This window comes from Delphinapterus leucas, chromosome 9, assembly GCF_059928025.1.
Source record: "Delphinapterus leucas isolate spDelLeu-1000000601 "Yukka" chromosome 9, BTC_Dleu_Yukka2, whole genome shotgun sequence".
In the NCBI taxonomy this organism is placed as follows: Eukaryota; Metazoa; Chordata; class Mammalia; order Artiodactyla; family Monodontidae; genus Delphinapterus; species Delphinapterus leucas.
This window is the reverse complement of record NC_143137.1, coordinates 92,970,988-92,986,949: the sequence shown is the minus strand read 5'-3', so window position 1 is coordinate 92,986,949 and position 15,962 is coordinate 92,970,988. Positions and strand designations below refer to the sequence as shown.

General features: G+C 36.4%; 1 protein-coding gene across 4 annotated transcripts in view; it reads right to left on the bottom strand.

Annotated features, from left to right (window-relative positions):
• SUGCT (succinyl-CoA:glutarate-CoA transferase) overlaps nucleotides 1–15,962 on the bottom strand; it is a 793,918-nt gene that overhangs the window by 762,985 nt on the left and 14,971 nt on the right. For 2 of the 4 annotated variants that reach the window (XM_022593044.2, XM_089917072.1), the window contains exons 2-6: nucleotides 14,086–14,137; nucleotides 13,315–13,388; nucleotides 9,443–9,528; nucleotides 8,326–8,376; nucleotides 698–818 (exon numbers count right to left, since the gene is read on the bottom strand). In XM_022593044.2, coding sequence (XP_022448752.1) covers nucleotides 698–818; nucleotides 8,326–8,376; nucleotides 9,443–9,528; nucleotides 13,315–13,388; nucleotides 14,086–14,137 — 384 coding nt within the window. The remainder of the gene's footprint in view (nucleotides 1–697; nucleotides 819–8,325; nucleotides 8,377–9,442; nucleotides 9,529–13,314; nucleotides 13,389–14,085; nucleotides 14,138–15,962) is intronic. The other 2 variants (XM_089917070.1, XM_089917071.1) reach the window with 2 other exon arrangements.

Sequence of the window (15,962 nt, the reverse complement as noted above, 5' to 3'; positions counted from 1 at the left end):
CTGAAGAGCATAGATATGTGTTATTCATTGCTGTATCTCAGAAGCTTAGAATACTGCCTGGGAGATCACAGGTCTGCAGTAAATATTTGGTGGATGAATTAATAAAATCTGAAAATCTTATAAATTATTCTGACAAAAGCTATTAATGTAACTTTCTATTTTAAGAATAACTTTTTAATACTGTATTCCTAATTAATAGCTAAGTGCTTATAAACTATGTAAAGATAATACAATCACTTTTTTCCCTTTAGCCTAAAGACATACTTATACACACACAAACACACACACAGAGTTCACCATCAAGGGCTGAACAATCTAAAAGACTTCATAGCACTCTTTTCCTTCAGTTGGCTTTAGCACTTTTGAATATATTGAAGCAGTATGCTGAGATCCTATGTTATCTCAAAGCCAATTAATATTTCACCTGTAATTCTACATATATTTAATAATAGTACCTTGTCAGTATTTGTGAAATATCAGTAGAAAAATTGGCAAAACTACAGGCAGACAATTCACAGAAGAAATATGAAAAATGTTCATTTAGGTTAATGTTCTTTAGTGATTAATTTTCAACAACCTAAAATGGCTCGGCAGGGAGGGAGAGCAGAAGCACCTCAAGCGCGAGGTTTCTTATATACAGAAAAAGACACAGAAACTGGAAAACCTCGCCACTGACGAGGGTGTGGTGCTGAGATACCTGTGATGGAACAGTAGACCACGTGAGGCGCTACCACGTCTATATCTTCATAGCCCAGCCCCATTGCAGACAATTTGCCAGGGACATAGTTTTCCACAAATACATCACAAACAGCTGCAAGCTGAAAGAAGAGGTGAAGATGAGTCAGACTTCTTAAGGGACTTCCCAGCTTTCAACAAATCCCCACATGATAGAATTCTAATTTCAGTAAACACAATTGATCCTCGCTTTGTAAAAGCCCAGAAAAATCACAGGAAAAGTAGAATTACAAAGTATTCTTAGATAAACACGAAGGCTCTGGTCAACTACCTGAGGTATTACTGCCAGTAAAACAATGGGTATTAAAATTTTCAGTTATTACCATGGTATTAAGTGGATTGTGCTTACATTAAATGTAAGAAATATCTAGGCTACATGGTCTATCTAAATATATTCTCAGAAGTTTAGGTAAAAAAATTAGAATATAAGTACATAAAATATACGAAAAATATCTTTTAACCCCTTTAAAATAAAACTAAATACAATGTCTTTACTACTCCATCCTTATTATGTAATATTCCTCATTACAACATGTACATATAGGCACTTAATACATGCAAACATGATTCTGAATTGCTTTCACACTTTCCAGATGCTTTCTTTCCAAAGAGTTTTAAATGTATTTAATGAACCAGTAAAAAAAAAAAAACTGCTAAACTATAACCCAGTAAATCAGTAACTGTCAGAAACAAAACCCCAACTCTGATTCCCAGATCACTGCAACAAGCCATCGTAAACCATAATCTTAAAATTCTTTTCAAAATTTCAATTGTGACTACATTCTTTTTTTTTTTTTTTTTTTTGTGGTACGTGGGCCTCTCACTGTTGTGGCCTCTCCCATTGTGAAGCACAGGCTCCGGACGCACAGGCTCAGCAGCCATGGCTCACGGGCCTAGCCGCTCCGCGGCATGTGGGATCTTCCTGGACCAGGGCACAAACCCGTGTCCCCTGCATCAGCAGGCGGACTCTCAACCACTTGCGCCACCAGGGAAGCCCAATTCAATAATTTTTTAATTGCCATGTTGACACAGATATACTCTCACACATCAAACTAATGTAATAGAATAAGACTCTGGACCAGGGGTGGGCAAACTTTTTTCATAAAATGTCAAAAAGTAAATATTTTAGCCTTTTTAGGCCACATACATTCCCTGTCACATGTTCTTTATTTTTCTTTAACAATCTTTAAAACTGTAAAATTCACCATGGGCTGTGCAAAAACAAACCTGATTTGGCCCACACAGTCTGCTAACCTCTGCTCTAGATGGAAAATAACTGAATTTACATAAACTTTAGAAGGAAACATCAATAAATTGAATGCCTGTTTGTTATTGTGTCACCAAATTTGGAGTGTGTTTGACTTAACAAAATTTAGGGGGAGGAGATCTTAGGAGGCATCTCAGGGAAATAAGCTGTTATCCTCCAGAGCTCCTGAAACAGGTACCAGGGGCCCAGGTGACCACCTGTCAGAAGAGGAATGATACATACATTAAGATACAAGACAGAGAGAGAGAAAGGTTTTCAAGTATGCACCCCAAATCTTAAGCCATACAGGCATCCTTTCCAAATTTCAGGTGCCAATTAACATTTGAGCTGCTTCTCACATGGGCAACTCTATGCAGTATGCCCCAGGGACAGCCCAAGTAGAGATGTGTTTATTTTTTGTTAATGGTTCTACCAAGCCTTGCTTGGAAAATGTGGAGGGAGAATGGGTGTTAGTATAAATAAAACACAAAGCTACAGTTACATTGTAATCTATTCCACATATTTTTCTGAGCTTCTATCTGCTACTTACACAGCACTCCTGCAGGCACTAAAGAAAACAAGCTGCATCAAACACATCTAGATTCTTATACCAGCCATCTCTCTGATACGTATTCTGCATGGTGCACAGTATAGTACCTTATGCAAATGACATTTGATAAATTATTTTTAATGTTAAAACTCTGTGTGGGTTCCTCAAAAAGTTAAACACAGTTAAGATATGACTCAGAGATGCCAATCCTAGGTATATACCCAAAATAATTGAAAGCAGGGACTTGAACAGGTACTTGTATCCCAATGTTCATAGCAGCATTATTCACAACAGCCAAAAGATGGAAACAACCCAAGTATCCATCAACAGACAAATAAATCCATCCAGTAAAGTAGAATATTATTCAGCCATAAAAAGGAGCAAAGTTCTGATACGTGCTACAACATGGATGAACCTTGAAAACATTATGCTAAGTAAAATTAACTGGACACAAAAGTACAAATATTATATGATTTCAGTTATATGAAATATCTAGAATAGGCAAATTCATAAAGACAGAAAGTAAATTAGAGGTTATCAGAGGCTGAGGGGAGAAGGAAGTGGAGAATTATCGGTTAATGGATACAAAGTTTGTTTGGAATGATTAAACATAAAAGAAATACACAGCAGTGATGGTTGCACACAATTATGAATGTCATTAATGCTACTGAACTGTACAGTAAAAATGGTTAAAATGACATTTTATGTTATATATATTATACCACAATTTTAAAACTTTTAACTATATAGGGTATTTGTATTTTTAGATTTCTATACCATCATAAATCACATTTCAATTCACATAAAGTATTCAGATGGATCACAAACAAATTCACTGTTTCAATAAGACAAGAAAATAAATATAATGAATAAGTTATATTAATAGAAAAGTATTCAGAATGTATAAACAGAAAACATTAAAAAACAATATACATGGTGTTATCTCATGTTTATTGGAAAAAATGAGTATACAAGGACATAAAGAGATTTGATACGATACACTAAAATATTAATCTTTTTGTCCATGAGCAGATACTACTTGTATAACAACAGAAAAAAAATTTAAGCTAAAAAGAGGTGTGCTCAGAGTACCATGTAGTATAACTCTCCGAAGTTATAAGAAAAATATGGAAAAGTTAAATTTAGAAGCTAAAGACTTCCACTGATAAAGATGCCCAGTAGCTTTTTATTATTACCCAAGAACTCAATATGTATGCATTATGATACTTATTGATAAAATATCCCTAGAAAAGTGTATAGCACAGAAGTTATTCTTTGCTCCATTTTATGAATATTTATTTTAAATAAACACATACTATCTATTTACTAGATACTGATTCTTAGTGAGTCTGCCATCCAACATATTCTCCCTCCCTCTCTCTTTAGGGATATTTACCCATTTCAAGATCACGTATGTTCCCTAAAGCGTTAACTAACGCATTCGTTAAAATTCTAAGCAGTGCAGCGCTGAAATCAGAGACATCACAAACCTCCCTGAGTTACATGGATCTCCACACTATCTACAAGTAATATACAAGTCAACTGCTTCAGTGGAGACCAAACATTTATCGCATTTCCCTGATACAAGGATCTACTAGGAAATAAAGTGAGGGGGGAAGAAAGAATTGTTCCCAGTTTTGCTGGTGATCACCTCTTCCTCATCTTGGCGCTCACAGATCACCTAATAATCTATTCTAGAATCTTACCCACAATAAGAAACAAGCACAATTTTGCATGTTAGAGAACTCATCATCTTTTTCTTTTCTTCTGGGAAAAAAAAATTTAGGAACAGACTGGATGAGCAAGATCAGAAATAGAGGGGAAGTGACGATAAGAATTTAACCACATTTATCAGTAAAGAAAATCATAAAATAATTTTTAAATGTATGTCAAAGAATGTCCTTACTCTTAGATGTATTCTGCAAATGCTCCTCCCCCTGAGCTATACCCCCCAGGAGATGTCTCCTGAAGGATTTAAGGACAAAGTTTCATATCTTTCACTTACTTTCAAATAGTTCAAAATCAGACACACACATACCACATGTATTCATATGTAAATAAACAAATATAGCAAAATCTTAAAACTGTTGCATCTAGGCATAGGGTAAATAAGAGTTCATTATACTACTCTTTCCATTTTTCTGTATGTTTGAATTTTTCATAATAAGATGTTGGAGGAAAATAAAACCCATGACACTGCTCTATTGGCCATGATTCACACCCACAATATGGATACTGCCATTGTCAACTAATTAACATAGAGAATTATTTGAAATATAGATGACGTGTTAGGAAGTTATCAAATCATATTGCCATGAAAATACATAGACTTTTCGAAGCAGAGCTTTCTTTTCTACACAACCTATTTTTGGTTAGCCTGGTTGACAAAGGAGTCATACTTTTTGGAGCTCTCATGTATCCAGCTGACTGCTTTGTATAATACTCTGGAACTGTATCTATAAACTAGACTCATTATATTGGCAATCATACCCACCAAGTTCTGAATACAAAGGTTGTTTTGCTACTTTTAAGACCAAAAGAGAAATCCATGCCAGAAAGAATAAAAAGACTAGGCAAAAAATAACTTTTCCTCTAGGCAGTAAGATATATAACTTATGAAATGTATAACTAGCTGAAAGCAAAAGATATGCAAAATGACTGCAGACAACCTATTAAAGTTTAATATGAGTTGAAATGTACTTTATCATTATCAGACATGAAGAGAAACCATGCCCATAATGAAACAATTTAAAATTGTTACAATCTGGTGGAGGACACAAGCAGGATCCAAAGAGAGTGAGAAAGATGTCCCAGCAAATTCATTTCTTTTGGTTAGAATTATACATGTAGGCCTAAAATACTCCAATGTACACTGATGTCTTAGGAGCAAGAGTTATGAATTCCACCTAACACTGCCCCATTGAAAAACCCTAATGAACTTGTAAAGTATTTGTTAAATCAAATCTAAAACCTTCACTATTCAGGATAAAATATCAAAATGTTCTGAAATGGAAGCAAATAAGCAGGAACTGTGAACATTGAAGGTGGAACTGAGAAACATAAACCAGAAAGAGAAGAATTAAGCACAATCTCCTAGATGATTCATCATCATCACCATCATAACAACTACTGAAAAGATAAAAAGAAGGGCCTGACACTACTGGGCACACACCCTGAGAAAACCATAACTCAAAAAGAGTCCTGTACCACAATGTTCACTGCAGCTCTGTTCACAGTAGCCTGGAGATGGAAGCAACCTAAGTGTCCAGCAACGGATGAATGGATAAAGAAGATGTGGCACATATATACAATGGAATATTACTCAGCCATAAAAAGAAACGAAATGGAGCTATTTGTAATGAGGTGGATGGACCTAGAGTCTGTCATACAGAGTGAAGTAAGTCAGAAAGAGAAAGACAAATACCGTATACTAACATACATATATGGAATTTAGGGAAAAAAAAATGTCATGAAGAACCTAGGGGTAAGACAGGAATAAAGACACAGACCTACTAGAGAATGGACTTGAGGATATGGGGAGGGGGAAGGGTAAGCTGTGACAAAGCGAAAGAGTGGCATGGACATATATACACTACCGAATGTAAAATAGATAGCTAGTGGGAAGCAGCCGCATAGCACAGGGAGATCAGCTCGGTGCTTTGTGACCACCTAGAGGGGTGGGATAGGGAGGGTGGGAGGGAGGGAGACGCAAGAGGGAAGAGATATGGGAACATATGTATATGTATAACTGATTCACTTTGTTATAAAGCAGAAACTAACACACGATTGTAAAGCAATTATACTCCAATAAAGATGTAAAAAAAAAAAAAAAAAAGGGCCTGAGAATGAAGACAATGGGAGTTGAGTCCAAGATGAGGGTCGCTGCCATAGACAAACAAGGCAGGGTGGGCTTCCTTCGTGGCACAGTGGTTGAGAATCTGCCTGCCAGTGCAGGGGACACGTGTTCAAGCCCTGGTCTGGGAAGATCCCACATGCCGCGGAGCAGCTAAGCCCGTGCCCCACAACTACTGAACCTGTGCTCTAGAGCCTGCGAGCCACAACTGAGCCCACATGCCACAACTACTGAAGCCTGCGTGCCTAGAGCTGGTGCTCCGCAACAAGAGAAGCCACTGCAGTGAGAAGCCCACACACCACAACGAAGAGTAGCCCCCGCCTGCCACAACTAGAGAAAGCCCGGACGCAGAAATGAAGACCCAATGCAGCCAAAAATGGAAAAATAAAATAAATAAATTTATTTAAAAAAAAAAACAAGGCAAGGCAATAATAACAGAGAACAATTTAGAAAAATCATATTAAGTTGCAACTGAAAAATAAAATAAAAACAAGCAAACAAACCGAAGTTATGCTATAGAAAAGATGTAGGAAAACAGGACAGTGAGATCAGGACAATTATCAAGCTTTGGGTTCAACATATATCTAGTAAAATTCTAAATTTGTTCGATTGATCCAACAGAACCAGAGCGGATGATCACTGATTCTGATCTTAATAATTAGAAGACGTTATTTTTCAATCAGCCAGATGATAAGGAAAGAAGCATCAGAGCAATGAAGCTAAAATTGATACTTTGATATAAAACAAATTTGGGGATTTGGTTCTCTAATCAAGGAGATTTACATCCATTACATTTGACTTCAAACTTTTTTTTTTTTAATTTAATTAATTAATTTATTTATGGCTGTGTTGGGTCTTCACCACTGCGCACGGGCTCTTTCCAGTTGCGGCGAGCGGGGGCACGGGCCTCTCATAGCAGTGGCCTCCCCTGCTACGGAGCGCGGGCTCTAAGTGCAGGCTCAGTAGTTGTGGCGCACGGGCCCAGCGGCTCCGCGGCATGTGGGATCCTCCTGGGCCAGGGCTCGAACCTGTGTCCCCTGCCTTGGCAGGCATATTCTTAACCACAGCGCCACCAGGGAAGCCCTAGACTTCAAACTTTAACAAGAATGGCAAACAAGTTTTATCTCACATGATGAATCCGCCTTCATGTGCACCGGGAACAATAATAATAGTTAATGCTGAATGAGTGCTGACTATGACTATGGCAGGCACCCTTCTTCACATTTTACACAATATTAACTCAATTCTAACAACCCTAAGAAGTAGGTATTATTACTGTCCCCATTTTGCTAATAAGGGAACTGAGGCATAAAGAAGTTAAGTAACCTGCCTGAAGTCACATGGCTAGTAAGTAAAGAAGGCAGAATTTGAATCCCAGCAGTAGAACACTGGGGTATTCCCCTAACCATTGTGCTGGCCCCTCAAGGAAAGATGCCAAGATCAGGTCTGCACACATCAGCCATCTGAATAGGTGTTAGAAAAACCTTGGGCTCTACAGTGATGTAGACCTAGGGTTCAAACTTCAGCTCCTCCCTTTACTAGCTATGTGATCTTTAGACAATCACTCAAGCCCCTTGAGACTCATTTCACCTCTTGTGAAAATGAGGATATAACACTTCATTTACAAGGAAAATTCTGAAGATTTGAGAAGATAATACGAATAAAGTACCCAGGCCTAAGATCTGATGCAGGGCAGGCACTCGGTCAATGGACACTAGTGCCATAACTGAACACTCTGACACGATGGAGAAATGTTAAACACAATATACCAGAAATTATAAAGCAAATTATACTTAGTATAAAAACGAAGTTAAACTCAAATGGCACTTACAGCAAAATTTCAGATTGCCAATGAAATAATGTTTTAAAATATTTTTACTCATATTCAAATCCCTAATTACAACCCAGGTGACAAGATGCCTTCTATAGAGCATACTGTACCTCTTTGATGATTTTCACCCCTTTTGGATCCTTGATATTAACAGCTATACTCTAAAAATTAAAAATATATATATTAAAATAGTATCTTAAAAATTTTTCTTATTGTTGACAGTTCAATAAGAGAGCCATTCATATTACAGATTTCTCCTCTTAAAGTAAATGCATTTTCCTCACGAAGAAACATTTAAATAATTTCTACTGATTTTATTTTCAATTCGGATATGTTAGGATGATAGTAAGGATTATAGTAAAAATTTTTCAAATAATAATACCAAATGTAGGCAATTAGCAATCTCCAAAAGAATAACAAATGTAACAAATCAACTGATTCCTCACTTTAATAAAATTATTTCCATTAAAAACCATTATAGGGCTTCCCTGGTGGCACAGTGCTTGGGAGTCCGCCTGCCGATGCAGGGGACACGGGTTCATGCCCCGGTCCGGGAAGATCCCACATGCTGCGGAGCGGCTGGGCCCATGAGCCATGGCCGCTGAGCCTGCGCATCCAGAGCCTGTGCTCCACAACGGGAGAGGCCGCAGCAGTGAGAGGCCCGCGTACCGGAAAAAAAAAAAAAAAAATTATAAATTCTCAAAAAACGTTTTAAGTTAGTAGAGAAGGAAAATTAATAAAAAGCTCTACTGTTTCTACTTGGTAACTGGTGAATGAATAAAATAAAATAAAATTTCACCCTATTGGGAATATTACAAAATATCTACAAAAAGGCATAGAAATAAACAAGCCACAATGATATCAAAAGTTTTGTTATTACAAGAGAATTACACAGGGCTTCCCTGGTGGCGCAGTGGTTAACAATCTGCCTGCCAATGCAGGGGACGGGTTCAAGCCCTGGTCCGGGAAGATCCCACATGCCGTGAAGCAACTAAGCCCGAGTCACAACTACTGAGCCCGTGCGCCTAGAGCCCGTGCTCCGCAACAAGAGAAGCCACCACAATGAGAAGCCCGCGCACTGCAACAAAGAGTAGCCCCCGCTCACCGCAACTAGAGAAAGCCCGTGTGCAGCAACGAAGACCCAAGGCAGCCAAAAATAAATAAATTACTTTTTTTAAAAAAAGAGAGAATTACACAAAGAAAGCAAAAAGGGGATAATATTCTTACTTTTTTATTTCGGTTAACACTGAGAAAATAAGTACTTTCTGTCCCCACAAAAGGTGGACCCCAAGTTCGTGTATCATCACCAGCTCCTGAAAACAATAGTATGAACTATTTAACCTTGAAACATCATGAGACATTTCAAATCAACAGGCTTACTCATATGTAAGTTCACAGATGTCTAAACAAGATCAGTGGAATTAGCAACCTGAAGTGGCCTTGGGACCTTGTTAGAACTGCCCAAACTCTTTACCTGTTCATGTAAATCACTAAATCCTCCCATAGCTTCTTTCACTAAAATCCATCCCTGAAAGTCAGAATCCAGAAGGGAATATCCTACTGGCAGTCTTTAGATTTAATAAATGGCAAGTCTGAGGGGGAAAAAAATTACTCTCCTACTTCAACAAACAAGTCAGCTCTTTCAGTGTTTTTAGCATTAAATGTGCAAACAAAATGTGGGGTCTACAAAATATTTTTGTTAAATACAATTTAAATCAGGATAATGATAAGTAAGTCTTTATGATAAAGTGGTATCTGAGGCTAGGTATAAAACAATGATAAATAAATCTATTTTTTAAATTCTGTAGCAATAAATCAGAAAAAGCAAAATAAGCTACTGAATAGCAAATGTCAATAATTTAAGATGCTATTTAGAATAAAATTTTAGTAGTCTAGGTCTTGCTTCAAAGTAAAAGTTTAAAAACATCAAAAATAGGGTATTTTATTCTAAACATCCACTTCAAATGATTCTGAAAAGTACTTGTGTTTGATTCAAAGATAACACTATCAAGTTACAGAAAAAAAGTTTTCTTTGCACAAAAAGCAAACAATGTAGATGGAGCTCAGAAAGTGAATCAACAATTAATAGGCACAAATTAGTATCACTTAAATTAAGATTTTTATAAGTTCTGATTAAATATTGATATTAGAAACTAATCACTACCTAAGTATTACTAGCCCCCAATAAGAGAGAATTTGTGAATACGGGTTAAAGTTTAAATTCTAATCTCATTTAAATGATATAATTAATTTATTAGCCCATTAGACCTTACCCACTGAAACTGATAAAGAAAAACAGACACAGCCTTTTAGAAAACAAAACAGAAGCTAAAGAATAGACTCCTTTACTAAAAACAAAAAACTAAAAACCTCACAAGAGAAAGCGAGAACACAGGACAGAGGAGAAAAGAAGCATTAGTTCTAACTGGGGATGAACTGATAAACAACACAAAGCAATAAATAGTAAGTATCAAACTGAACAGCATGCTCAAAACGTCAGGGGAAAAAATAAACTACAAGAGTCCACAAAGACAATCTCCTAGTAATAAACCGGTTATAGGCTTCACGGAAAAATGTATGTGTGAATCTGGATCTTCAAGATCAGATAGAACCTCCCAGAGGCTGGAGAGAGTCCAGCCACTTCCATTTTTTTGAAGGTCTCAATACATTAAATTAAAAAAAAAATTTGTTTTTAAGAGAGCAATGTCAAGATAAGGCTAAAAGTAGAGAGCTTATTTTAAATGTTTACATTCATCTCTTGGGTGGAAATAATGTCAGAAATCTAAACTGGAGGCCTACATGGCTTTCCTGCCCCACCTGGTCCTGGTGTATAACCTGGGTTTAAGAGACGCGGAAGGATAGGATATGTGCTGACGGCCCATGAAATGAAATAAGGGTTAAAGGTCACAAACTGGTAAAACTGGCAATTTGAGAGACATGTTTTATTTGACCCACACACAACTTAAAGTTTTTAAATATCTGCCATGATTTCAAAATCTAGAGATAGTATATAAAAATTCAGACTGCCTTTCTTATATGATATTTCAACACATTCATCCATTCAGCAAATAGTTATTGGGTGCCTACTATGTCACAAACACTGCTCTCTGCAGAGCAGACACAGCAGTGAACAAAGACCAACATCCCTGCCCAGGTATGCCTGCCTCCTGGTGACAACCCTGGAATAACAGCAGCATCACTGGCTGCCCAGCCCACTTCATTCATTTAGGTTACCTGCCTGGCCCTGCAGGCATAGCGTTTACACCCACCGAAAGACTCTAAAAAGAGAAGAAAAAAATATACTTAAGCTTGATACGCTCTTTGATTACTCAAATAAGAATAATCTAGTCCCAAGTCAGAAAACTACAACGAAATTTAATTTAAGAACTGAGGAAGTGGACACTAAAAGAGACTGAAATGTGAAAATACTGCCAAGGGACTTTTCTTCATATCTGTTGAATAACTATCTCGAAAAAACAAAATATATAATATGAACATTAAAACATACTGAGCAAAAGCGTTAAAGGAGAGAGACCAATTAGTAAGAAAAAGAGCAATGAACATCTGCTAGGAACAAAGCTTGATGCCTAGTGTATGGCTATGGGACATAATAAAGGCCTAGACTAAGGAAAGGGTCCCCCAGTGTGGAAATGAAAAAGTACAAAGGAGAAACAGGACTAAGCAAACAGGAATTAGTGATTTCTAAAATTAATAAAAATAAAGTCATTCCCTCAGTATTCATGAGGGACTGCTTCCAGCACCCGCTGAGGACACCAAAATTGGCAGATGTTCAAGTCCCATAATTGGCCCTCCATATCCACCAGTACAGCATCCGCAGATTCAACCAATCTCAGATCATAAAAGTACCCAATCTGTGGCTGGCTAAATCCATAAATGCAGAACCCGTGGATACGAAGGGCCAACTGTACAAATATTTAACCTAGTGATCAAATGAAATAGCAACAGAAATCATATTGGCTATTCTATCGAGAAATGGAAGACCCAATGCTTGAAATTAGAAAGTATGTGGTATTAAAACTGGATAGCAATGTGAAAATTAGAAGTTTTGTGGTACCTGTAAAAGAAAAAAAAAGATGTTCAGCTAGAAAGTAAACATTATTCAGCATGTATCCAGCAATGACCAAAAGTGATAAATATCACTGACTGGATAAATGAAGCATTATCTCTGGAAAGCAGGATTCACCAGGCTCTTCTATCACCTGGAGCCTGACAAGCACAGGGCCAGATAAATATAAAATATATAACATTCCCCATGCTGATCAGAGAATCTTCTGCTAACTGCTTTGGCCTCTTAAGAAGATCTATGTAGCAGAAAGTTGAATCTTCTAGATCATGCGTTCTACTTTATAGAGTTTAATCACTTATGGTAAATTAGTATGTTGATGTAATTATAAACTAGTTTCTTATGGGTCTTATAGATACATGTACACTATTGAAGGCTAGACCATTTTCACTAATTTGGGAATTCTGTTCCAGATCCATAAGCAACAGATCTTGAAGAATAAATAATAATGCTAATTTCTTGCCTTCCCTTCGTCCCCCAGTGAGGGAAGGCGGCCAGGCCCACTCTAACCTCAGTCTCAGCAGCAAGGCTTGTGTGGGGCTCAGAAGGGCCAGGATCAGAGCTGAGTGTCTGGATATTCCTTACTAGCTGTGTGACCGTGGACAAATCCCTTGACCTCTCTGTGTCTCTGTCTTCTTATTTATAATCTAGGAATAATAACAGCTCACAGGCTGTTGTAAAGACTGAATAAATTAATACAGGCAAAGTGCTCAGAATTGTGCCTGGCACTAACCGTTGTTAGCATCATCATTATTTACGTGTTGCACATCAGTTTCTACCAGAGGCTTCCAGGTGCATGTGAAGGATCTGGCTTAGGCCTTAGCCCTTGGCACGTATAAAGAGTAGAAAGAGATCTAATATTAGTATAGGTTCAGAGGAAAATAAAGGAGAAGGGAAAATAATCGCTTCATTTCAATTCTCTCCTCATCCCACATACAGGTACATGGACATTTAAAGAACTATTAAAAATATTTATTAGCTTGTTTCTATGTTTTAAAGAGAGAAGTAGTTTTACCTGGTCTTTCCACTTTTATAACTTCTGCTCCAAGATCTCCTAAATTCATAGTAGCAAAAGGTCCCGCCAGTACTCTACAATGTTAACAATGATAGATAAATTCATTACCATCTTTAAGATTTTTATATTAATTCTTTTCTTAATACTCCATCAACACAGACAAGCTCATATAATGTAAGAATTAAAATTGTTAAAACTAAAAAAAAAAAAAAATTGTTAAAACTGTTCAAAAAAGTGATTTGGCCATATGTATCAAGAGCTTTAAAAAGTATATTCCCTTTGATGCAGTAATTCTACTTTCAGAATTCTATCCTAAGGAAGAAACTGAAAGATTTCCTGAGGCAAAGATTTATGTACAAGGAAGTCTCATTTATAATATAAAAACACTGGAGGATGACTAGGTAATTATGTGCCAACTATATACTATAATAAAATATCTTATATTTTTTGTTGAATTTCGAATGACATGAGAAAATACTCAAAATATAACATTATGTTTAAAATGTGGATAAACCTGTAATTTCAATATGGTTCCAATTTTTATTTTCAAAAGTTATATATAATACATATAATAAGCAGATTGGAAAGAAATGTATAAGTATTATACTAATTGTCTCATAGAATGATGAATTTACAGGAAATTTTCTTGGTTTTTCTTTCTAAAATTTCAATGATAAGCTTATAAACACCTTCTTATAATCCAAGAAATAAATGCCTTTTTAAAGAAGGGGGAAAACTCAATCACCAAAACACAGATAAACCAATGCAAACCTTGTTAGATCCAGAATTCTTACACCCTCCAATGGCTTCATATTGTCAGTATCTGGCAAAGACAGAAAATACTTAAGTTGATTACTAATTGTTGGAAGGAATAATGCAGAATTCTTCATATTCTTAGTAATATCTATTACTACCAAATAAATAAATAAATTTTCCTTCACATTTCTGCTTTATATATAACACAGAAACCTTGACCCAGTCCAACTAAATCAATCTGTAAAAATTAAAGCCTCTAATACCAGATTATTCCCGATTTAATAAAGTCCAAAGCTACACTTAAGATAGTTTGTCTAATGAAAAATTTAAAAGTGGGACAAACTAATGAAAAATTTAAAAATGGGGGGAGGGGGTGTATAGGCTGAGCACAGAGGGTTTTTAGGACACTGAAAATACTCTGTATGATACTGTAATGATGGATACATGTCATTACACATCTGTCCAAACCCAGAATTGAGAAACAGAACTTTCCATTACCTGAAAGTTTTCTCCTGCCCTTTGCAAACTACCTCTCCCTCCATCCCCAACCTCAGGCAACCATTGATCTGCTTTCTGTCATTTTAGTTTGCATTTCCTAGAATTTTATATAAATGAAATCATACACTATGTACCCTGTCTGGCTTCTTTCATTCAGCATTATGATACTGAGGCTCACCCATGTTGTTGCATTTTTATGAGTAGTATCCTACTCTATGGATATACCACATTTGTTTATCCATTCAGCTGTTGATGGACACTGGGTTGGTTCCAGTTTTAGGTTACAGTGGATCAAGCTACTGTGAACATTTGTGTACAAGTCCGTGTGTGGACATGTTTTCATTTCTCTTGAGTAAATACCTAGTGGAATGGCTGGGTAATATGGTAAGTTTATGCTTAACTTTCTAAGAAACTGCCAAACAGACTTCCACAGTGTTTGTACAACAGCGCGCGTTCTAGAAACTCCACATCCTCACAACACTAGGTATTGTTCATCTTTTAAAGGTTAGCCATTCTAATGGGTATATGATGTTTCTCTGTGGTTTTAACTGGAATTTCCCTGTTGACTAATGCTGTTGAAAATCTTTTCATGTAATAATAGGCCATTCATACATCTTCGATTGTGAATTGTCTCACTGCTTTTATTTTTTTTAACTGTTTATCTTATAGTGGAGTATAGTTGATTAACAATGTTGTGATAGTTTCACGTGTACAGCAAAGTGACTGAGTTACACATATACATGTATCTATTCTTTTTCATATTCTTTTCCCATTTAGGTTGTTACATAATATTGAGCAGAGTTCCCTGTGCTATACAGTAGGTCCTTGTTGGTTACCCATTTAAAATATTACAGTGTGTACATGTCAACCCCAAACTCCCTAACTACCCCTTCCCCTGCCTCACTGTTTTTAATACTGAAGCAAAATATTCAAAACAGTGCAAAAATCCACCAACAGGTGAAATGTTAAATAAGCACCTGCATATCCATATAAAAAAATACCGTACCGATGTTAAGAAAAATGAGACATTTACATACCCTGACATGTAAAGTTCACCAAGATATATTCCTAAGTTAAAAAATAAATCAAGTTGTAGAACAAAATGTATAATATGATCCTATATTTGTAAAGATACATAATAACATTAATAACACATGTTGGTGTTTCTAGGAGCATTCATAAAATTCTACTGGTGGTTAAATCCTGGGGTAAGAATTTATGGAGAACTTTCACTAGCTACGTTATTTATTTCTGTAATTTTGCTTAATTGTGATTAAGTGTATAATCAGCAAAAAAAGAAAATGAAAAAGTGAAAACATAAAGAACAGAATGAGAGAGAAAACAAGATATTTTAGAGAAAATAAAACATAGAAAAAGACCTCAAATGTGAGAAG